Source organism: Cydia amplana, chromosome 2, assembly GCF_948474715.1.
Source record: "Cydia amplana chromosome 2, ilCydAmpl1.1, whole genome shotgun sequence".
Classification (NCBI taxonomy): Eukaryota; Metazoa; Arthropoda; class Insecta; order Lepidoptera; family Tortricidae; genus Cydia; species Cydia amplana.
Genome location: NC_086070.1, coordinates 18,581,395 through 18,607,468, shown reverse-complemented (window position 1 = coordinate 18,607,468; position 26,074 = coordinate 18,581,395). Strand labels below are relative to the sequence as shown.

The window sequence follows — 26,074 nt, the reverse complement described above, 5'->3', positions numbered from 1 at the left end:
ACTAGCGAATATCGTGGTTCAGTAACGCCTAACCGTCACATTCCTGACAAAATGTATGGGATTTGACATTGACCGCCAGTTTTGTGAGGATTGCTAACCGGCTGTTAATACAGTTAAGTGAAAATGCCCATCTACTACATGATCGCCATCATACCGCTTCACTCATGTCTTTGTTGCAGCGCTGTGGGCCCATTATGTTTGCGTTTATGTGATAAAATTTAAATGAATAAAACTTAATCAAGTTCCTTACGAATTATCCCTTATAATAAAATAACTGGTTTTGAATACGCTCCAAAAGCGCAATTCCGTAGGTATCTACCGAATAAGCAAGCGTGTAACAACTGACCCAGTTCAAATTGAACCGTTTCACCCGTTTCATCCTCACTTTGGAGCCTGCTGCGCCCGCGTCGAATCCACTATCGCATTTGACACAGCCACTAATTAACTCGTTGAGGTCACCTACAGAACTGTTTTTATTTCTCGCCCGCCATTTATTACACTAACAAACAAACTTCCTTGAAAATATCGAGGTCGCCTTTAATTGCCTCTAGATGAAATACTGAACTCATTAATTCAACGACTTTATATTGCTAGGTTTTAATCGTTGTTTTTATTTCAATGAATAGGCACTTAACAACTTATGCAAAAACAATTGTCGCAATCTTCCGCTTCTTTTTGGTCCTTTTTATAGTGTTACGACTTTTTCTTGAGAATTAAAAAAAATGTTAATTGATGATTTTTCGCAATGAATATCTGTTCTGTAGGAAATGTTAGAGCGTTTTAGGAACAAAATAACCAAAATGTCACAATGACAATATAACGGGATCTTCTTGTCATTTTAACAATGACACAAGAGAATAGAAATTTGTAATGAGAATGACTAATTGTACATATATGAAAAATGAACACAAACGGTCATATCTAGAATAAATTTACCTTTAACTATTCTTGTATTCTACCGAGTCTATATATATATCATCACATCATCACATGTACGTTGACGATCCTCAGTGAACCTGTACATATATAGGTAATACGATTCTCAACCATAATGCATTTAAATGAGGTAAAACTTTACACTTCGTTTTTGAAGTGCAGTTTTTTTTAAAGAAAACCTCTGCAGAAGGCTGCTTTCGGCGGTCATAAGTTGAATGGATCTGATAAAACGACCTCTACCTTTCCAGTAATTACCTTACTACCTGTTCCAGTTGTGCCAGCCTTTCTGACACTATGATAACCAAAAACTCATGTGAAGGCAAATAGCATGCATTTATATATTATGTAATACAACATACAGACACAACAACATCAGACATATTTATTGTGGAATTGAACCTGTTTTAAGTTCAGTTTATTAACAAATTGTTTGCCGTTACAGAGGCCTAGATGGCAACGCGGCTGGAAAGGTACGTTTACATTCTGGTATTTGGCACGTAGTGCCGCTCGCTGCGAAATTGGAATTTCTCTTAATAAGCCGATTGTTCCACGGAATAAGGCACACGACCTTCATTATCCATAGCACATCTGCCTTTGATTAGGATGGCGATTTAGAAAATCTCTATTGGCAGGTAAATTTCCTAGAACGCCTTCCTAGGGTTGTAAACATGTACATGCCTGAGTAAATTTTAGGCAATACACCACCAAGTGTGTCAAGCAATGTGAACGTTAATGTCATTCTAATGTCGTTTAGTAATTTTTAAAGTAGATCATTTACAGTCCTTTTTGTGAGTTCATAAGAAAGCAGAACAGCAGTATCACCTTGGGACTGTCCATAAATTACGTCATCTATTTCTGACACCCCCCCTCCCCTAAAATTATCCAAAAATCATGCTTCGAATTACCCCGTTTCCTCCTACGTCTTGCTACCATCATCCGATGTCCAGACCCCCCCCCCCCTAATTTTAAATGACGTAATTTATGAATAGCCCCCTTCGCGTGTTACGCCGATACCCGATGTATCTTTCTAAAACCGAAGATCATTCTGAGAGTTAACGGTCTGTACCAAATTATGAAAATAAACTATTCATTCAGCTCTATGTTAAAGTTTTTCTGCTAGTATACTCATCCGAGATGAGTCACCTCTAATAACAAGGTAATCGTGACATAGAACATGTAATCTTGTATAAGATTTATGGGATGAATTTCTAACAATAAATAATTGATTGATCAAAGGAACTTACCTGTAAGTGATCTTCGATCAAAATTATATGAAGTTGACGCCTCCTCTGTATAACTATGTAGTCATGTTTATGACGAGCCATACGACACGATAGTTTAAAGCACGAAGTGAGGAAATTTTAAACTATCCTCTGGTATCCCTGTTTACAGCTAGCAACACTGCGTGCCTATGTCAGCCATTATAGTTCAAAGTAGGTACTGAAATAATTAAAATTAGGCAATCATTTTTGGGAGGGATAAAGAGCAACTAAAAAGGGGTAGGGTCTGCACAGAGGAGGCGTCAACTTCATATAATTTTGATCGAAGATCACTTACAGGTAAGTTCCTTTGATCAATCAATTATATTCGTTGACGCCTCCTCTGTATAACTATGTAGATGTTTAAAGACATGGTTGCTATATTTTAATTATTTATTGATACAAGTCACATATGACCTTATAATAAAATTATATGCATTTCTATAATGTGGATTTACAAACTGCTTAAAATGCTGGTTGAAAAAACATTTTCATCTATTAAAGGTCTATTATAAAAATCAGCAAAACACCTAGATGATTCTGTCCACCCAGCTGTTTTTAAAATATATTCAATATTCACCCCATTCCTATATGCGTGGCTGGTCGACGCATGTCTTGTGCTATGAGCACTAAATTTAGATATATCTATACCGGCTTCAGATAAAATATCTTTAACCCACCTGGCCAAAGTTTGAGTTGAAGCCGGTGTATGGGGTTTCCTAACTGTCACAAATAATTGATCAGACTTTCTTAATGATTTGGTGATATCGATATAGTCTTTTAAAGTTGTAGCTGGACAAATACTCAAATTATTATTATAATATGGAATTATAAGCAATGGCTGCAACTTGTTTCTTCCTGAAGTTTTAATTTTGTCGGAAATTTTAATTTTAATATGTTCATCTGTGATATTTATATTACTTAACTTTATGAGTGTCATAGTTTGTAGTCTATGAGCAGTAACTAAAGTTAATAAAATTATTAACTTCTTAGACAAATTGTGTAACGTTAGGTTTGTATTAGGATATAAGTTTGACACATAATTTAAAACTAAAACTGGGTTCCAAGTTTCATTATACTTTGGATTGTTTGGTCTCATTTTGTAAATACCGGTAAAAAATCTTTTAATATCTTTATGTGTACCTAAATCACAATCCATAAGCAGTGACAAAGCTGATCTAATAGAGTTAAGAGTTCCATAGGCAGAACCATTGTTAAATTTTTGGGTCAGAAAACTAAGAATATTTGGAACTGACATTGTAAAAGGGTCAATTGCTTGAACACTACAATATTCCCACCATTGTTTTAAGGACGTATTATATTGTTTTATTGTATTATCTGATAATGAATTTAAGATTATATTGATAGTTTCACAGGTTAATCCTTTTCTTAAGTAGACTTTGCTGATAATACTGCGGCAATCAGTGTAAGGTTCTGGTGTAGTGGATGGTGGTTCCTGAAAGGAGATGACAACAATGACCTATTTGGGTAAAATTTCAATATGGGTGATCTTTTTAAAGACATAAATATAGGAAACCAAGCTTGTGACGGCCATAAAGGGACTACCATTATTCCTTCTGCTTTATCAATTTCAATCTTTTTTAAACATTTTAAAATGAAAGTAAAAGGTGGGAAGGCATAAAATTTTAAATTTGTCCATGAAACTGTAAACGCGTCTACTGCCCAGCAATTTGGCTCGATATGCCAGGAAATAAACCTTTTACATTTAGCATTTTCTCTTGATGCAAATAAATCAATTGCTGGACATCCAAATTTTAATTTGATTTTGTTAAATGCGTCATTGCAAAGCTGCCATTCAGTTTGTTCGTTAGTATTTCTTGACTCTTTATCTGCTATATAATTATCTTTAGAAGCTATATAAGAAGCAAATATAAATAATTTTCTTAATTCACAAAATTTCCATATTTGACGGGTAAGATCATTTAAATGTTTGTGCTGAATCCCTCCATATCGATTAATGTATGATATTGCAGTTGTGTTGTCACAACGCAATAAAATTTCACAATTTCTTAAATCTTTAGCAAAGCACTGTAGGCCAAAATATATAGCTTTTAATTCTAAGTAATTTATGTGTGATTTCCTATCCTCTCTATTCCAAAAACCGTGCAACTTTTTAGAACCACATACAATACCCCAACCAGTTCGAGAAGAGTCTGTGAATATCTCAATTTTGTGAATACCTTCTCTAATAGGATTACTAGCCAAACAGACATGTTTTTTCCACCATTTTAAATCTTCTTTTACTTCATAAGTAAGTACTATTTTTGACTCAAAATTATTGTCATTCTTTTTAAGATTAAGAAATTTATGGCGTTCCAATCGTTTTGTATACATTAGGCCATATGGAACGGCAGGGCAAATCGATATTAAAATACCAATTAGGGATGCAAAAGATCTTATAGTGGTATGTTTGAGACATATGAATGATTTTATTTTATTATATATGTTGGTGCGTTTTTCGTTTGGTAATGATACAGAATACTTAGAACAATCTAAAACAAAACCTAAAAATTTACATTGCTTTGAGGGATGTATGTTACTTTTTTCTTTATTTATTATGAAACCCAATGATTCTAGTAAGTTTTGGCTGGTTAAAATATTATGAGAGCATTCAATCTGTGAGTTCCCAATGAATAAAAAGTCATCCAAATAATTGACTGAAAGTAGACCTTGTTCTCTGAGGCAAGTTGTTATAGGTTTTATTAACTTGGTGAAGACATAAGGAGCGGAAGAGAGACCAAATGGGAGTACCTGAAATTCGTACATATTGTTGTCAAAAACAAATCTTAAATATTTTTTGGAATTTGTGTGAATTCTTAGACAGAAGTAAGCGTCCTGAAGATCTAGGGAGGCAAGGTAAGACTCCCTGTTGATTAATTTAATGGCAGTTCTAATATCCTCCATTTTGAAGTGTTGTGTAAGTACATGTTTATTAAAGGATTTTAGATTTAAAATAAATCGAGCTGTTCCATCTGGCTTCGGTACAAAAAATATTTTTGATAAATATTGATTATTTACAGGTTTACAATATTTTACTGCCCCTATTTTCAATAATTTATTTAATGAGTTATGAATTATTTGTTTCTCCGTAGAAGTGAACTTATCATTTTTTGGAATATATTTCTGGTGAGGTGTGGATATTAAAGGTATTTCATAACCTTTACGAACCCATTCTAGGACTGTTTTGTTTTTAATAAATTTGGTCCACTTGTCAAGGAAATATGTTAGTCGTCCAGCCACACATACCTCAGCTATTTCTTGTGGTCTCGGCGATGAAGGTGGTGACGTCTGCCTCGAGTCGGACGACGAGGGGACCACTGCCTCTGGGTTCTCCGGGGTTGACCGACTGCTGCTGTTGCTGCTGCTGCTGTGTTCCGGTAGTAATTTCTTTGATACATTCTTATTTTGCTTAGATAATTTTTTCTTGGCCCGCCCTGCGTTTGGTTGTTGGTGGAGGACGGGCTCCAAAAGTTTAAACTTTTACTTTGCTGAATATCTTTGATAGATTTTTCCATATCTTTGGACTTTTTAATTATTTTGTGTAAGTCATTTCCGAAGAGGTATGTAGTAGTTTGGGTTTTTTCCAAGGTGTCCTTGAGTGTTTTGTTTAAGCCAGGTAGAATCACTGCCTTTCTAGTTTCCGTTTCTAGAAAATGAAGATCTGCTAGTAATCTTATGGAGTCCCCCAGCGGCTCCACATAGTCTTTCTCATTTTTATTTATGAGCTCTTTTAATATCTTATTTAAATTAGCGATAACCAATCCAATCTGATTTTGTTTCTCACATAATTTCTCATCCCTGGTTTTAGCACTTTTATTTAAGGTAATTTCGATTTCTTCGTTTAGTTTCGGTGCTTGTACAAAGCAGTTTTCTATCGAGGGAATTTTTTCTTCCAATTTCTTTTTGCCTTCTTTATCCAATCCTTTCTGTATGATACTTTGCCATAGTTCCGCTAATTTGGGATTAATGGAAATTACATTCTTTTTGATATTTGGTTCTCCAATCAATTGCAAGATGTTCTCTTTATCTTCATCTTCTTGTTCATCATCCGATTCAATAGGCAAAATACGCCTTCGTTTCTTCTTAGGTGGTTCATCCTCATCACTCGAACTTATTTGATTTTTTCGATATGATTGAGGGGCTGTGGACATACAACTCTATGTACAAAAATAGTATTTAATGAGCGCACTCTCAGTTGGACCGGGAAAGACTTAAATACCATCTCGTGTACTCGCTCGGTAGTACCGCGAGAATACGAATATAAAAGGACACCATATGCACATAATAGGTATCTCATATAGGTACCAAAGCTTTGTATCTCGTGTACTCGCACAGTAGTACCGCAAGATTACATTTTGGCTTTGTATTAATTTGTGACAACAAACAGCATGTAATACAAATATATCTCGTGTACCCGCCCGTGGCACCGCGAGAATATGTTTTCTGCTGTTGTGTATATACAAAGAATATTCCAGATATTAATACAACAAGAGGCAAATCAAGTATGTACCTATGTGTGTAAACATAAGTTTTGCTCGTGCATCCGCTCGTGATACCGCAAGCAACATGTGTATATAGCAATGCTTATATGTGAATAAATCCCCTAAGTATTATTTCAATATTACGCAATTGTAATTCACCAACAACAACAATGGCGCCTCTGCCGGTCGGCTTACAGAAAAACGATCAGTTTTCTTGATATTTAGGAATAAATACCTTCATCCGAATCATAATCGAGGATATCCAACAACCTTTTCAATTTTCTTCTGTTCATTTTTTCACAATTATATGTTCTTACACTAGATATTTTAATTACTTTAAGACACTAGTCGTAATCGTATCGCACGAAAAAACATAATGGCTGACATAGGCACGCAGTGTTGCTAGCTGTAAACAGGGATACCAGAGGATAGTTTAAAATTTCCTCACTTCGTGCTTTAAACTATCGTGTCGTATGGCTCGTCATAAACATGACTACATAGTTATACAGAGGAGGCGTCAACGAATATAATTATAGTAATTTTACTGGCACTTGCCTAAATGAAGAGATCATTGCTAGCAACAAGAGATGAATGTTATGTGGAGATCGTAATTGATTTGATTTAAATAATTGTATAATGAATTTGCCTAGCGTCTTATCTGCTTATGACATATTTTTCTACCGATAACGCTGTGTCTATATAACCGTAATCGCAATCATATGTATACTTACTGTTTAAATATATCTTATAAAGTATTTGATGCTCCCTAATTTGTTCATGGCAACAAATATCTGTATTATCTATGATGATTAGGTACATCAAAGTCAAACTTTGTTTTATGTTGAGAATAATATCGTACCTATTGTAAACTTTGTTCCATTGACAAATAAAATAGATCAGTTAAGAAAGCACATCAAATATGTTATGTTGGTAATTCATAACAATCAATCAGATTTATTGTTTTCCCATTTATTTTAATAACTTTATTTTCTTTTCCTTTTGTAAGAATTTGATATGTTTTCTGAAAGATCTACGTATTTGTATGATTCCATACAAATTGTATTACACCTTATGTGTATAATTGCATGAATTCTATAGTAATTTAAATTGTATTTTTTTACTTATTTTCTCGTAATGCATGTTAATTATAAGATGTATTTTTTTTTAAAGATGTGTACCGCCGAGTTTGTTGCCGGTCCCATATTGGGATACCCTCCTCCAATTGATTAAATCTTCTCGGGGCAGAGGTGTAGGGTTTTAGCCGGTCTACCTAGCTTTATTTGACGTTCATAAGCGCATTGTAATTATGCCTACTTGAATAAACTATCTTTTATCTTATCTTATCGATTTTAAAATATCCAAACACATCAAAATAAAACCACCTCGCGTCAGACGATCTCAAGTTCAAATATTCAACCAATGAACCCATTCTGTCCGTATTCTGTCGTACACGAAATGCTTGCCTGAAGTCAACGCACCGTCTCGCCGGGCTCTGTTACAATAATAAAACGTTCAAGTTTATACCCCTTTCCATTCACATGCTCTTTCTTTGAATAGCCTGACAGTCCTGACACTCCTGATACTTCTGACAACCAGCGAGATTGGTGCTGTTGGCGCATTTTAAAAGTTTCTGGTTACCTAATTGTGAAACGACACATTTCTATATGCATCCACCCAAAGGTCTATAAAAGTCTAAGTTACTCTAACGAAATTAAGATAAAAAAATATTTTAGCCAATTTTTCTTATGGTGGGTGGCTGGAGGATAGGTATTTTGCGGATATAAATGTCATCAATTCTCATTCGATATAAATTAACCGGGATGTAAAAATGAATAAGAAAGAAGACGGGGATTTTTTGTATAGGACCTCTTTCTTTTTGCAAGTCAATAAGTTTTACCCAACTCTTTGGCTCTTAGTGATAAAATGGTCCCGGCCAGGCGTCCTGATTTCTAGGAATAAAAAAGTTATTCCTAGCTAATGAGGTGGACAATATTCTATACTCTTAAAACAGAAGCAAATATGCTTAGGTTAAAATACATCCTCTATGTAGTCAAGTTATACGGCTATCGGCTGTGTCAACCGTCGTCATTCCGGTGCTGATAACCCACGCCGACGTCTTTACTGCCCGGGGGCACTTGCCAAAACCCCTTCACTCCGCGCAATTAGGATCAACAAAATACACCCACTTGTCTGCGAGTGCTCACAATCGGGACTTAATAAAACATACTTTGAGAAGTATTGTAACGCGTTTCTAAATGCGAGGCGTTGAACTGCTTTTTTGCATGTTTGTAGAATATTTTAACAAGCTGTTAAGGGGGGGTTTCATTTTCCGATGAGTATGTATGATATGAAATTCAATCAATTGATTTTTTAAGTTTTCGAAATAGTTACGTAATGTGCTAATTATCGCACTAGTGCAGTAAAGTAAAATCAGGTTACCTATTAAATGTTGGTTAGATTTGACTAACTTTTGTCATTTTTAAGTCATGCCTCAAAATGAAAAAACGGAACCCTTATACGATCACATTGTTGTCCGTCCGTCTATCCGTCTCACGACCCTTTATCTCGGGAACGCATGGAGGTATCGAGTTGAAAATAAAATCATATACCTACTCAAGTCTACAATCCATTGATGCTGTGAAAAAATGACAACTTCTATGTTAACGTAAAAAAAAGATCCGCTTATGCCACAAAAAACGCAAATTTCGACACTCTTAGGGAATCCACATTTATTTGGTACTTCCCGTTGACCTAGACTCATGAAATTTGGCAAGTAATAATGTCAAACACTGCAAATACAGGGAAAAATCTGAAAACTGTAAATAGGTATCTAAAAAAAAATAATAAAAAATTAGTTAACATTGTACGGAACCCTTGGTAGGCGAGTCCGACTCGCACTTGGCCGGTTTTATAAATGTACCTAATTGAACCTTGGATACAACAAACATACGACCTAAGTACGGGCGATGCCGGCACAATAATGATGTCTCACGTCCAATATAAAGTCTCCCTGCTTATAAAGATAACGTATTAGGTTATTCACCTTCCACAAGGCTCATTGTACTTACTAGAAACATCGCATGATAAATACAATGAGACTATTCAATGCTTACCTATTTTAAGTATAAGTTCAAAGCACTGCGCAGTTCACGGCCTCCGTTTTGGAATATGTTAAATAATTGATAGATTTACATAATAAATACCTAAGAGTTCAATTCTAACCAACAGCCCTGGACAAGGTTTTTAGCGGCATTTTAAGTCCAGGACTCCAAAGTATTGATAACAATAACTTCGGGCTATATATGGTGAATTTGATGAAAAGTGATAACCATCAAAACATACCCAAATAAAAATAAAAATAAGTAATTGTTAATTATACATTAGAGTATCACACATTGCATCTATATGTTTTATGATATTTTATTTCACAACTCTTTGTAAATAAATTCATGAGATCACAATGAAGCTGGAAACAAATTATCGGACGCGGCTGACGGACGCGGCTCACAGCCGCGACTTATAGGTATCTAAATAATGAATATACACTGAACTGTGCAAACTATCGGAGGTAAGCCGCGGACGTAACCTTGAGCCTTCGGACATCCGACAGAAATCTAGCGCGCTGGATGTTCCCGACTGTGCACACTTTTATGTCGCGCGCGTCAGCCGCGTCCGTCAGCCGCGTCCGATAATTTGTTTCCAGCTTGAAAATTTTATTTATTCCATAGGAGTTAATAAAACACAATTTCTGGCCTAACATAAATGTTATCAATGTATACTTAGACCAAATTAGAATTATTATGCAATACGCCCGACAAATTCATATAATCACCGACTCAATCATCTATCTGTTTATTACGCAACTCGGTTCTGTAACGTCTCCCGACCACTTTCACTCCGCCCGCGGCGACCTCTGCCATGAAAGTTGTGATTGGCGAACCGGCGCCGCATCCGGTTGTGAGCACTAAGACCTTTCACGTGAGTTTCATGTTTATTGTCAGATAATCTTGTCTACGCTAATGCATCTCATCAACATAAACTTAAGAGCACGGCTCTTATCGGGTGACGTAACAGCTATTCTGTTCTTTTCTCTGCTATTGTGTTGATTGATACATTACTTGGACTGCTTCATTTATAAATGCACATCTCGGGCTCTCTTTGCTCCTGCTAGCTAGCAGTATATTCCAGTTTACTTTTTATGTACCTACTTCTTAGCTGCTGAATTCTAATAATCATCGTTTATTTATTACTTTTGTTTGTTACATTACTGATTTTTTTAACAAAAATAGGTTTTTACATTTTATTATCATTTTTATATGATAGATGGGTGACAATCATAGTGCACTATGTGGTAGGAAAATTACCTGTATTTAAGAGAGACACATGATATACATATATTTAGACAATATCGAGACGTAAGTAGACAATACCTACACATTTAAATATGTCGAATTCAATATTACAAACTACTTTCCATTTTTGGCATACACTTTCTATCCATCATCAATTCATCATCTAATCCCCTAGTCATTACTACCTCATTTGAGTAATTTTCTTGTAGATCAAGTACGGTAGCAACCTATCTATAATTTAGTAAATAAAGTAAAAGTTAGTATAATGCATTCTAATGTCCTATTCTTACTTTCGACAAAACTGTTTCGCCGTGACGATTTAAAAAGAGCGGAGATTGAGGTCAAATCGGTAATGGCTTTAAATATCAATGCCCTGTATGTATGAAGTCTCACGGTTTAACTTTTACTGTCTGCTTTGTTCACAGTCCATGACAATGACATAATATCTGAAATTCCTTAGGCCTCGATTATATTCGCATGTATTTATTTTTTAGCGTCCTGTATTTGAAAGTTGCTGAACGAACAGTCTTGAACCACCGTAGTTAAAATGTTCCCAGAGTAAGGTCTATTCGGGTAATTTCTTATGTCGGATAGTTCCGAAAATCAAATAAAGTCACCCAAAGTATTTTAAAGTCATCCGTCATCATCATAACATTATATTATTATAAAGGTTAGGTACTACTTTATCTGCGGACAACCTTACTATTGCAGTCGGAATGACATGTTTACACCATTAAAGGCATGGCCCTACAGGCCTACATCCATGTCATCTATAGATATACGATACTGCCAGCCATTAGAGACATTTGATGGAAGATTATTCTGTGAACCACACCGGGCTGAGACTGATATTACCTTATGAATGCATGCGAACTATTCTATGCGTGCATCGCAAAGAACATTTAAGGCCAGGGCACACCGGCTGCCTCTACATACACGTGCGCGTGCGTAAAATGTTTGAGCCGCGCACGCACAACTCACGCAAGCGGTGTGCTGTCTCTGAAAACTGTCGAATTTATAAGGACTTTTGCCCATATGGTACTTTTATACTACCTACTTGTATCAGGTGTGGTATATCACATAGTCTGTGGATTTACACAAAATAAGAATAACTTACGATGCTCTACCTACCGGTACCATTAGTAGTCGATTGATCTGATGGTAATCAGTCGTGCGGTGTTTACCGATCGTCGGTTCGTTCACCTCCACATCAAGGTCCCGAGTTGAGCAATATTTTCGCGTCCGACGAAACCCACTCGTGCACAATGATGCACATTTCCAAGTACGATGTACTAGGTTGGAGGAATGAGAGCGCGTGATATGCATGCGAGAGCGAATATCTGTCGTGTGTAGATTTTATCCGAAAGCAAGGCCTTCAAAACGCTCAACGCTCGCCGTGATGCGGCGAACCACCAAATAAAAAATGTTCAAACTGCACATCTACATAAGTGTTTTTTTTATCATAATTAATAAATTTTTGAAATGAAACTATTATATCGGATTATATCGCGTATAATGAATTTAAAATGCATCCCGACGTTTCGAAAAATATATATTCACCTCAGGTAAAATAACAGTGTGCAAAACTACCCACACCCCACACACACAAATAATGGATACCTATTTTATACGTGAAAAATAGTTTAAATAGGTCCATATAGTTAGATATAAGTACCTAATACATTACAATGATTTTAACTATTTTAAGTTACACTAATATTACCTATACTAAAATGCGCGATAAAGAACTATGATATACGCCGTTAATTTATACGATTTAGATACATATTTGTAACAAAAAGGCTGAATCTCCTATTCTCAATTTGCCGGAATCTATTTTTTCTGTCCACAGAGCCATCTACTTTTGCCACGCGAAGCATTTTCATAACAATGATGCGTTGGGATAGATACTTCGGTAGCTTTGTAATTTTCCGAGTCATTAAACGTTGTCAGAGGCTCATAAAGACTCCCCACGTGGGCCTGCGCGCGCGCTTGTTTTTTGCCTGGTAGCACGTCGTTCATCATTGCGCGTTTATTTATTATCACTCTGGCCTTGGCCGTGAACGGACGCGAGGACACGGCGTGGGCAAACGCGATGATTACATACAGAGTTAGTCGCGATGTAAATTAAGATTGACCCAGCAAAAAATGCACATTGTACTCGCCGCGGCATGGGGCGGGCCGTGCCGCCTAATCAACGATATTTTAATCGGTGCTCGGCGCAAAAACTAAATTAATATTAAACGCTGATAGATATATTTGTGGTTATTCCCAGTAGTTACAATGACGATAAAATCGTAGTCGCCGATGAACTCCCATATCAGTTAGTTGTGTTGCAATTTAACTATAATGTTGTAATACAACTAACATGCTTATGATCATAGGGCTGGCGCTTTCTTTGTCCAGAGGCTAAGCCTGGCGGTACAGAGGGGCAACGCCGCTAGCGTTCTTGCGACCATGCCGGAAGGGAGTGATTTGGGGGAAGTTTTTTATATTTAGTTTTTAGTTTTAGTTTTGTGTTAGCATAGGTTTAATTTACTTTCTTTTTTGTTTGTAATTTGACATGTAATATGAATTATTAAATAAAATAGTCCCTTTATACCAACTTAAAAACATGCTTATTGCTTAATAATTATCCAATGGTCTATTCCGAAAATGGCCCAAAAAACCATACCTTACATACGTACAATAAAAATCTAACACATCGCAACACACAAACTAACCTAACGTAACAATTTAAGGCCCTTTATGTATGCTTTCTAGACCAAATTTAAATTCAAACACTTTAAATAACTACTTTCATTCGTTAGCAATTCAGAAGAAAATGTAGCTTCGTGTTTTGATCTTTGTAGAACCCACAGCATTCGATATTAAGATTGTAAAACAGCCCCCTGCTGGGACCATTGGAGCGCAACGACAAACGATCATCAAAATAGCGTGACGCCAAATAATGTAAGCGTGATGTCATCCCATCAGTAATTATAGTAAAAGTTCGTGACTGCCGTTCGCCTCGCAAGTTTCGCAAGAGACGTGCATCAAATAATATATATGCTGGGCTAGAGTAGGTGAACAAACCATCATTCGATAATCATAGCGGTATTCCATGCGATAACAAAATAGAAAATAAATTGTTGGTAGCCAAATAAAACTTTACCAATAGCCGGACGAGTGTTAAAATAAGGAGAAAATATATCCGCAACTTAACCTCGTCAATTAATAAAACTGTGTATGGCCCTCGAGTATTGTCGTTTTGTGTAATACATAGTTTATGCGAAAAGCAGTTAAAGCCGGTCAAATGCATTAATGTTTAGGACAGTAGAGCCGCCTACTGCCGCCTATCGCATGCGCACTTTGTTCGCCAATCGCACATCCGCTACGAGTAGCTGTCAATTTGGTCTTTGCTACTTGAATTAATTGCTTGCAATTATAATCTCACTACTTATATGGATTCTTCTTTTGCGCAATCTTAAACTAACCCTCTCAATGTCATCGATGGCAAAAAAGTAACCATAGTGTTTACGGAGTATATACAATAATACATTCTTAAACGATTATTCTTAAAATTTGTTTTCATTATTTGCTGTTGCTGAATATTTTCGATCTTGTTTTGACTTAACGATCCTTTTAAACTGATTTACACAAAGGTAAAAATCCTACGCATTCGCAGATTGCGGTAGTGTAACTGCTGCATAATTCCAAAGTGATCTAACCATCCCCCATTTTGAATACCTTAGACATCGTCCTTTACTGGAATGTTCCACTTGTGTTGATGTTGTTGTAACAGTCTTGCTGCTTTTGCGAAAAATGTTTTTGTCGTCAAATATTAGCTTTATGATAAAATCACCGCCGGAGGTCACCGTCCTAACCTTGTGACTTTATTGTAGGTTTAATGATTTATAACTTGTCGTTTTAAAATATATTATCCCTGGTTTTATTTATTTGACCTTCTATTCTCTATATAACAAAAACTTGCTCGTTGCCGCCTTTACTCCACTTATGTTTAAGTTGTCATCAATTCGTAGGTACATAACAACACGCGTATTAAAAATATTTTCGAACACAGTTTTCTCTAACTACTTTTAATCAAGTTAAAACCTATAAAAATATTGAAACAGATAAATTAAGAAAATGGCAATACGTAGATGCAATGACTTCATACAACCGAGTAGAACGATAGAAGATATTTGTGCGTGTGCGTTGAGCAGTCTGCTCACGCAGAGCAGCACGATCCGAGCAGCGGACTCAGTATTTTTGCTCGTTAATCCAGAAGGACAATGACAACGAGTTGTAAACGGCTCGGTCACGTATACTGACAGAATTCTTAAACACGTACGCCAAATGACGGATTATTAGGCGAATCCATTTGTTGTGTCGTACCTATTTCTTTATTAATCACCATTTAAACATCTAAATTGACAATTAGTTAATCTAAGATAATAATATTGTTCATTTTTATAGTGTGGCATAGTTGTTTTGCTCTAATATGATATGCAATAGGCTGGATACCGGTTTTCGCTCCATCGGCATCGGCTCCTCAGCGTCTAGCGAAGATGGTATAGTCAATGGACTGAAAATGTTTTGCGTGGAATTGATTAACCCCGTGCCCTCGGGTCGTATAATATTATTTCACGCTTATAAATAATATTGGCCGTCTTTACTATCCCGCTATTTTTAACACCATTGACTTCCTTGTTAATTTAAGTCTTAAATTTGCTTCATGACATGAAAGAAATACGTACACGTAGTATGTACTGTATGGTCGTAATCTTTTATTTATCACTAACTAGTAACTGCCTAAAGAGTGAATGAACACTTGGATATAAACTAGCGTAAATATAGATAAAAAGTTCTCAACAGAATCAATAGCTCATATCTACTCCTTCCTCGCCATAACAGGCTCCCAGTTGAATCCTAAAGTAGTCCGGAGTTCGCTTTTCGAAGCCTTATCCCAAAAATGACAAATTATATAGAACATTCGTTCCAAGAAAACCACCTACCTACAAGTCAGTGTTCGAACCTATAAGTCATCAACGAGAAACGCCTACACTACATAACACTAATCCTGAAATGATGTTGATTTATGCTGGAATGATTAGTAATTTGCCTTTACAGCTGTTATTTACTATTTCAAAAAAAACTTACACCTGCTGCCCGGGAAGCGTAAGTAGTGAATAGTGATTATATTTAGTAAGATAAACATAAACTCCTGTTTTGCAAATGTAGAGTCATAATAAACTGCGAGGCATCTTTACGGTAGCCCGCGACAGACGAACGGAGAAAGCCTTATCTCATGTATCGGAGCGCGAACAATGTGAAGAGTATGTTGATTCTTATCATTGAGCCTATCTAGTGCTTATTCGACTTTCACTCAATTCACCACTCGTGTGTTGGTTCTTGCACCACCTTGTTGTTTGGCTTGTACCGCCTTGTTAGCGCTGTCGGAACTCGTGACGAGCCCGGGAGTGGTCTCGAGAAAGTCGCTGCGGTGCGAATCTTTGACTTATGCAGTTATCGGCATCCGTAAATGGCGATAATTAAACGTCACGCAAAGCCCCGACAGAGTGAACCACCTCGACGTACTGTTGTTTACCTACCTCAAAATATGTAAAGGACATCCTTTTCACGACAGTTTTTTTACATTAAATATTCAATAAGCCGTGGGTAAAGAGGTACATTGTGACGCTGTGAGCTATGCCCGTTTGGAGGGCGCCGGTCGCGCATGTTAAACCAGGCCTGTCGTGATTTAGTGCAGGGCCGCGGCTTGCACGCAGCCCACGGTCCTAATTACAAAGTGTAATGAGGCGACGCCCGCGCGCCCGTTGCACCGACTTCACGCCTCTGCCACCTCTGCCCGAGAGACTGCTAGCATCGATGAGACTTCACCACTTGACAAATCTCACTTATTCCACTTATCCCTTAATTTGGCCATTTCTTTGATGAAACCATTCACATCAGTAGCATAAGCATGAAGAAGAACTATGCTTTGTAGAGAGTCTGGTTCCATTTAAAGAGGCATTACATATTTTTAATACCGCTGTTATTTTTGGTAAGGAAAGACCAGAAGATATAAATTAAGTAGGTAACATATCGTTTATCTGTGATTAATGCCAGTGTTGAAAGTTATGGGTCTGTCAACTGAAGCCTTTGCCTTCGGGATTGTTGGATGTTTTTCGGTAACTAACCCTTTTCTAGGTTGTAGGCAGTGTTGGCCGAAACGTTAATGTAATTGATTATTTTTGACCATTAACCATTATAAAATGAACAGTAAACTGTAATCGTCCGTTACGGTTTATGGTTCAATTTGTACTGGTTAATGGTCAATTGCAATTAACGTTCGGCCAACACTGGTTGTAAGCACCAATCTAGAGGGTTTTCGTAACAAATCTAAATATATTCCAAATATGTAGATCCGTTTGGGTGATTCAATTGAAGACAAGTCACATTTACCAAAAGACCCATCTAATTTGAAGCTTAAATTGGATTGCTAAGGTTGAAATTGATTTGACACGTATGTGGTCGGTAAATTGTTCTATCACTGGAAAAGGATTAATAAGTTATTAAGAAAGAGTTGTTTACGTCAAAATTATCCAAGTTAGCAGGAAAACACGCCATATCCCATCCCATTGATTACTGCTCTTTAAACTAAAGTCTCGATGACAATGTGTACGAGTTATACCCACCGGCGGGGCCAGTACCGAACTCGAAACTACATATTAAGTTCTACCTACATTTCGACAGGATGATAACAAAGCAACGCACTGCAAAACACTTGGTAATATGTGTTTTATCTTATCTGGCATCTGATCGACTGCAAGCCTGTTACGATGGCTGCGTTAAAATATTTTTTGCTGTGGTTGTCGCTAGCTAAAAGTGGTATGTAGCATTTATTTTATTTTAATTTCTACATGAGCTGCGCTCTGCTCTAATATAGGGTAAAATCATTTATTTATATTGACTTAAATTTTTAAATAGGTAACTTTTTGCTTTTACTACACTGTATAAAAACATACATAGGTAATATGTAAACTAGAGCCGCTATCTCGAACAAATTCTGTCCGCCATGTGTCCGCCGTTTTCGGCGTTTGACGTCTGTCACTAAGGTGAAGAATAAGCGTATCTAGGCCAGAGGCGAAACTGTTATGACAACTGCTCATATTCTGCCTACGTACATGGTTATTTTTTAATGACCTGCAATATTATACAACGTGAATATATAGGTGATACCGAGCAACTTTTCTAAAGGGACCAACCACTAAAACGCATACTTGAATATAATTTACCTTTTTTTATTATAACTTTTAATATATATCGCACGGGTGGAACCAAGGTTTCTTTCCTAAAATATTATTTCTATACAATATTCTAAGTACATACTTGTAACACGGACTATATTCAATAACGATTCATCACATTTTCTATTTGATTTTCGGTAACAATTTTGCACTTACCACTATATTATAAAATACGTTATTATGACTAAAACATTCAATAAATAACGAGAAAAATATATAATTCATAACTTTTGTACAATTAACCAACAACGTATACAACCATTTCGTAGGTACCAATGTGTCACGTCTGGGAAACTTAATCTTTGCGCCGAAGAAAATGGCTTCCAGCCGCGAATGTTCGAAAGTGACGTTTCGTGATAAACTAAATAATCGTAAATCAACAGTTATTCCATTGCTTACCGGTGAAATGTTATTCCATCCCTTTTATTATATTTTCTTGTGCTATATTGTTGCAACTTTTTAACACGCACGAAGGCAATTTTAATTTTTATTTTATTTTTTAATTTTCTGTACATGTGTGGCAGTTTCTCAGTGGTCGATGACGTACTAAAAGCAAAGAAGTGCATGCACTTCCTTGAGGTGGGGAAACATTTTGTTCGAGATATCGTCTCTCGTTATATCTCAATGATGTAGGTAGGTAGGTAGTTTCTACAAAAAATAAGAAAAATAATAATAAGGGAGACTGCACTGATGTTAGAGAGCATGTCGTATCTTCCTGATGACACGTATATAATTTTGTATACCTATGTATGTGACAGCGTGAATGAACGAAATTGATTTATAAAGGCTTATCAAATGAGTAAATATCATAAATTGTATATCTTCTAAATCGCGTCTTAAGCCTAAGCGAACAAGTTGTTATTATATATTATTAAGTAACTGAATAAATTGTACATAAGTACCCATGTGTCCCCACCTACTCAAACTTTGGCGTAGGTATTGATTTTTATAAGTGCCGTTATTGTAACAGTGGGAGTTTCCCTATGTAACTCGCAATTTCTCATTTAGTGTACAAAGTAAGGGGAACAATAGACCTAGGTTTTTTATGGTCCACGAGCCAGGCGCAAATTTCGTCAGTCATCGCCTCCCGGGTGAAAACTCGTATACTGGTTAACGGCCATATATGATGAACCCTCGTGGACGTCAGCTGCCGCTACGTTGGTGGGTTGAGGAATGGCAGCCACCGAAACACGTAAAAAAAAAATTTTTTTTCAGTCATCGCCTCCCGTTTGATACTTAGTCAGATGAAAGTTTAGGTGCTATTGTTAATAAAAACAATCGTCAGCCGGTTGTATCGCGGTGGAATCACCGTCAGCTGTACACATGAACATGTAAAAAAAATTTTTTTTTTCAGTCGTCGCCTCCCGCTTGATACTTTGTCAGATGATAGTTTAGGTGCTATTGTTAATAAAAAAACTCGTCAGCCGGTTGTATCGCGGTGGAATCACCGTCAGCTGGTCACATGAACATGTAAAAAAATTTTTTTTTTTCAGTCATCGCCTCCCGCTTGATATTTTGTCAGATGATAGTTTAGGTGCTATTGTTAATAAAACAAATCGTCAGCCGGTTGTATCGCGGTGGAATCACCGTCAGCTGGTCACATGAACATGTAAAAAAAAAATATTTTTTCAGTCATCGCCTCCCGCTTGATACTTTGTCAGATGATAGTTTAGGTGATATTGTTAATAAAAAAAATCGTCAGCCGGTTGTATCGCGGTGGAATCACCGTCAGCTGGTCACATGAATTTATAAAGCAAATAAATAAATACAATCTAAAATTTAAAATAATTGGTTTCAGTCATCGCCTCCCGTTTGATACTTTGCCAGATGATAGTTTAGGTGCTATTATTAATAAAAAGAATCGTCAGCCAGTTGTATCGCGGTGGAATCACCGTCAGCTGGTCACATGAACATGTAAAAAAAAAAATTTTTTTTCAGTCATCGCCTCCCGCTTGATACTTTGTCAGATGATAGTTTAGGTGCTATTGTTAATAAAACAAATCGTCAGCCGGTTGTATCGCGGTGGAATCACCGTCAGCTGGTCACATGAACATGTAAAAAAAAAATATTTTTTCAGTCATCGCCTCCCGCTTGATACTTTGTCAGATGATAGTTTAGGTGCTATTATTAATAAAAATAATTGTCAGCCGGTTGTATCGCGGTGGAATCACCGTCAGCTGGTCACATGAACATGTAAAAAAAAAATATTTTTTCAGTCATCGCCTCCCGCTTGATACTTTGTCGGATGATAGTTTAGGTGCTATTGTTAATAAAAGAGATCGTCAGCCGGTTGTATCGCGGTGGAATCACCGTCAGCTGGTCACATGAACATGTAAAAAAAAAATATTTTTTCAGTCATCGCCTCCCGCTTGATACTTTGTCAGATGATAGTTTAGGTGCTATTGTTAATAAAAAACATCGTCAGCCGGTTGTATCGCGGTGGAATCACCGTCAGCTGGTCACATGAACATATCAAGCAAATAAATAAATAAAATCGAATATATGTTCATATGACCAGCTGACGGTGATTCCACCGCGATACAACCGGCTGACGATGTTTTTTATTAACAATAGCACCTAAACTATCATCTGGCAAAGTATCAAACGGGAGGCGATGACTGAAAATATTTTTTTTTTTACGTGTTTCGGTTGCTGCCATTCCTCAACCCACCAACGGAGCGGCAGCTGACGTCCACGAGGATTCATCATACGTAGCCGTTAACCACTATAGGAGTTATCGCCTGGGAGGCGATTGGTCATGGAAACCTGTTCGTGGCTCGCGGTCTATTAGTTAGCTTTGTTCAAACAGTAACAAATGTAAATCGAACTCAGAGATGTTAGCAAGCGATTGCATTATCAAACTAGCAACTTTTTGCTCCCTCTGCGAATTATGAGGGTTCGCTTAATGCTATTGCAGAATGTACGCCTTTAATTGCGAATAAATCTACAATGTACTCTCGGGCACGAGGCACGAGCAACAATAACGGTATGGATATTGCTAGGTTTTTGCGATTGTTCGGGAGCTCGCAAATTAATTTTTTCGTCGTTCCGATGTTCGATGGATCCGTTGCTTAAAATTAATAGCGATAAAGCGGTTCATTTTTTTAATGATTTGTTTCTTTTGTTACAGTCACTGCCACCTTGCCGCCACAGAGGCCTTGGATACCCTTAACGCGACCTAACAGAACTCGTCCTACCTGTAAGTACACGCAATTTATCTCAAATTGAAACAGCTATTCTCGTCACAAAATGCATCACTAAGTGCGATCAGTGTGGTTGTCAGCTTGTAATGTTTTTTAATTACCATCACATCAAGCTTAGTTTTGAGCGATATACGAGTAGGTACCTACATGGTTTAATTTGCAGTTTGCCTAATACGTTACATGTTTCTATAAGATTCTTAGCGAGTGGATCATTAATAAAGTGTCATAGTGGCACGATGGGCGCGGCGCACGCGGCGCGTCCCATAAATATAATCAACCGCGGTCCGCCCCGCCATCACTATGGTAATGTTCCCATACGAGGGCTACGGGATACAGGATCGGTCCCGATCGTGACTCGTACATGAATCTTTCATACGTGCCGGGACCGTTACATCTGTGGCTATACGTACAATTGGTAACTCACCGGTTAGGTATATATACACACTGGCTTTAAACTTTTTAAAGTTTTAACGTTTGGTTCGATGTCAATATGGTGACGATCGCGATAAATGAATCTGGACTGTCTTGTCAAACATTTAGAATTATAGGAATAAGCTTAAATATCTGCTTGACCCATATACTTTACCATGACATGGTTACTGATGTTCATGTGGAACCAAAATAAAAAGCTGGTTATGGTTATTAACAAGTAAATGTATTAAAATATTCCACTAATAGTGCTATTGCCACAACGAAAAGATAAACTGGAAGAGGGACCATAGCGCGTATTATATAAATCCCAAAAAATTTAGCTGACGGTTCACACGAATTTGCCTAGATTCCATGGTAAAACATATAATGTTATTATTTGTTTTATGTTTCTTTTGCGTATCTAATCCGCAATGGAGCACACCGTGATCTGACATGAATCATGATATTTGCACGGGCGGGGCGTGGCGCGACGGAGCGTATTATGGTTACTTACTGGTCCCTAAGTAGGTACGATATAAAGTTTTTTTAAATTATGTCACTAATTCATACAAACCAAGTAAAGTAAACGAGTTTTACTTTTTAAAATACTGACGTATATAATTTAATATTTTTGTTTATGTTTAATAAAAATTTATTAATTTAATAACCGTTTAAAATATTTTTGCATAATTTTCAATCGTGGCTGAATGCCGAATAGGTGACGGGTAGGCCTTTGATGCCTAACCTGTCAAGAAATGACAATATGGAGGATTAATTTTACCGTATTTGAGAATAATTTCGCTTAAAATTTAGTTTTTTCTTCGCAAGTGTGATGAAAACATTGTGTGTAACTGTGACTCCGGGGGTAAGAACGCCTATTGCAAACTCGGTTCGTTAATTGTACAATGTACTATATAATTTAGCATAGTTATTGAAGTAAATGTGGTTGGGTATCAAATTTTTTTTACTGTAAATGAAATTATATTATTCACAAGATCAAAATACCATAGTGCTCGTAGTATATCAGAAATATCAGAATATCTTGCGCTGTTCTGCTAAGTGTCACAACCCATGAGTTATATTATGCAGTGGGCACAAGTGGTGTTTTATTTATTTGACAATAAAATGTATTTATTCGATATGACTTTTCACGCAACTTTGTCTCAGCTGTCGCATTATAAAAGGACAAGGATTGTTTGTTGTGTTGGTTCCACTGTAAAGCCACTTGCCTCCCCTTGCTCACGCTTCACTTGTTGTGGTAGAATTAGAAAATAGTTTTCAAAAGGCGTTAACTTGACCCTACATGACTACCGCGATCTTCGATCTGTCGCAACGCTAACACTAAAGATTCCGTCTCACAGGCGCGTTTTCCGGGCGGGGCGTGAACGGGGCAAGCCGATTTTACATATAAAACGCGCCTGTGTAACGGAACCTTAAGTGGAATTCAACCTGCGGTTCCGATTAAACTATACTTCTCCTGCGGTCTCTCATTGATGATGAGCGTGGCCAACAGATATATTTATATGTTATATGGTTCCAAAGGACGCGGTTGGATCGTACAACGCTGAAAAATAAAAAGTCTCTTGGTTTCCCCGGCATCATCAGTTTAATATGTACATACATATATCTAACTGAACAAGTATAGGTACATGCAAAATGTGTCTGCTTGTTCTTTTGCTTATCGAACCCCCTGAAGCTTGAGCCTTAGACAAATGCTTTAATAAGAATAACATTTCATGCTACGCATTTAAGTGTACTGCCCAAATTGCCCAATTGACCGTAACAGTGGCAACTAAGTGCCTTGTAAATACGTAAGTAATGTTTTTTTGCAAGATACACAAATAAATACGTGTTTATCTTATTAGCTTCGCTTGAAGATTCTGTATTATATGTAAACAAATATACCAATTTAATCTGTTAATGAAAGAAAAAAGCTGTAACCAATTCAAACTTCTCAACGGAACGCTGACTTAACATACGGTAAATCATTCAGGTAAGGCCTGATGCTATTCTCGAGGTAACTGCAATTGCATTTAACCCATTACATGTGATTAATGGCCATACATGAATCTTACAAATGCAATCCGTACTTTCCGCACACTCCTATATTCCCAAGAGAAATCCTATGGCTACACAGACACGTGATACAGCCGAAAAACTTTTTAAGACATGTATGGCTTATTTTAGTTAGGTATTTTTATAGGTACTCCTCAATCTCGTCGCGCTGTCAAGACGATCGGATAGGTCGGAAGTGAATGAAGAGGTTAAAATTACTATGAAAATATAATATTCAACGGTATTATAGATTTTTGACAAAGTTGCATTCGGCGCTCGAACCACAAAGTTGGATTATTCATTGAGCCAACATTATAAACAAGTCTGTAAAATATCAGAACTACCGGATTTGACGCAAACGCTAAAGGTATAAAATTACTGAGAGACTTCAGGAAAACCTGTATATCGGAACAGAACTTGGTTCACGAGTAGGTTTTTGCAATTCGTTTAAAATCGACTTGGCTTCGGCTTCGTTAAGGTGACGGTAGAGGTGGGTAAATTTTCAGATTCTGTCAATTTACCCCATTTCACACACAAGCGCACTTCACGCACACTACCTCACTTTACTGGGACAGGTCATTGACCCATCAAGTTTTTTTAAGATTGCGTTTTGAGTTTAGTGTTAACCACTGACCTCTTTTGAGGAACAGAAACAGTAAAAACGTTCCATTGAAAGAAGAAAGAGAAACAACAAACATTAAATCTTGCTCTCCTTGTCTGTTCATGTCACACGTGACGTATTTAAATTCTAATTTAATTCATTTGATTGTTAACTATTTTCTGCATATTATGGCTTTGTCGAGATACGCGTTTTGTAAAGTTAAACCGAATAAACCCAGATGTCATTAAGTCAGATGTAAAATGTTATTTACTACTCTATACGGTTATTCATAAGGCGAAAAATCAATTCAATTAAAAATTTAAATAAATAAAGTTTCGGCAGGGTGGAAATTTAATTAAGGCCGACAAAATAAAATTTAATAATATATGTCGGCTGATGTACCCCTAAGATCTTTACAGATTTACTTGTACGAGTATCCTATATTCGCTATTTATTTTGCTATTAAATTTATAAAATTAAAATAAATAATTAAATATTATACTGGCATTCCACCGCTATTATTTCAGTGCTGAACTGATTATCTTCGATCGTAGCCTTGATGATGTAGTTGTACTTACACTTACGGCGGTAGGAGCGGCAATGAACCCCGCGCAGCGTAGAACGAGAGGTGCGTTGGGATAAGTGCATATACATATAATTCTTCGTGCGTCTGTCTGTCTGTCCGTCCGTCTGTCACAGTCTATTTTCTCCGAAACTACTGGACCAATTCAGTTGAAATTTGGCACACATATGTAAATTTGGCACACAAATGTAAATTTGTGACCCAAAGATGGACGTGTAACGTAAATAAAATGTATTTTAGAGAATTTGAAATACGGTAGCCATTTTTGGGGGGGGTAAATGAAAAAATTAAAAAATATGTTTTTTAAACTATATAGTGTTACATATCAAATAAAAGAGCTCATTGTAAGAATCTCAAACATAACTTTTTTTATAATTTTAGGATTAATAGTTCAGCAGTTATTCATGAAAATAGGCAAAAAATGATCATTCTCCGCCCACTTTCTCCGAAACAACTGGATCTAAAATTTTGAAAAAAATACACAAAGTAGTTCTTTACCTATATATGTCAGGAAAATCTATAAGAAATGTGCAGTCAAGCGTGAGACGGACTTAATATACGGAACCCTTAGAATGCGAGTCCGACTCGCACTTGTTTTTGTTTAGCTCTTATTAGGTTTAAGGAGTTTTATGAGTGAAAAAAGAAGTTTTTTGTTTTATGTGCCCGCGTTATTGACGATCGATTGTGTTTTAAACGATAATTAGACAAAAAAACTTGTTTTTCACCCAACGAATATAGATCCCCATGACACATCTTCCAAGTCGCCTTTGGATAGGCTTAATTTTAAAAATAATTGAAATAATGTTCTATATCATTCATACTTGCAAAAAAAGACTAAAAATAATTTACGTGACCAATGCTTATTATTAGTAAATATCTT

General features: G+C 36.6%; 1 protein-coding gene across 2 annotated transcripts in view; it reads left to right on the top strand.

Moving 5' to 3' along the window:
• Positions 1 to 26,074, top strand: part of LOC134659596 (CCR4-NOT transcription complex subunit 6) — a 184,177-nt gene that overhangs the window by 144,955 nt on the left and 13,148 nt on the right. For both annotated transcript variants that reach the window (XM_063515271.1, XM_063515280.1), the window contains one exon: positions 21,472 to 21,540. In XM_063515271.1, the coding sequence (XP_063371341.1) occupies positions 21,472 to 21,540 (69 nt within the window). The remainder of the gene's footprint in view (positions 1 to 21,471; positions 21,541 to 26,074) is intronic.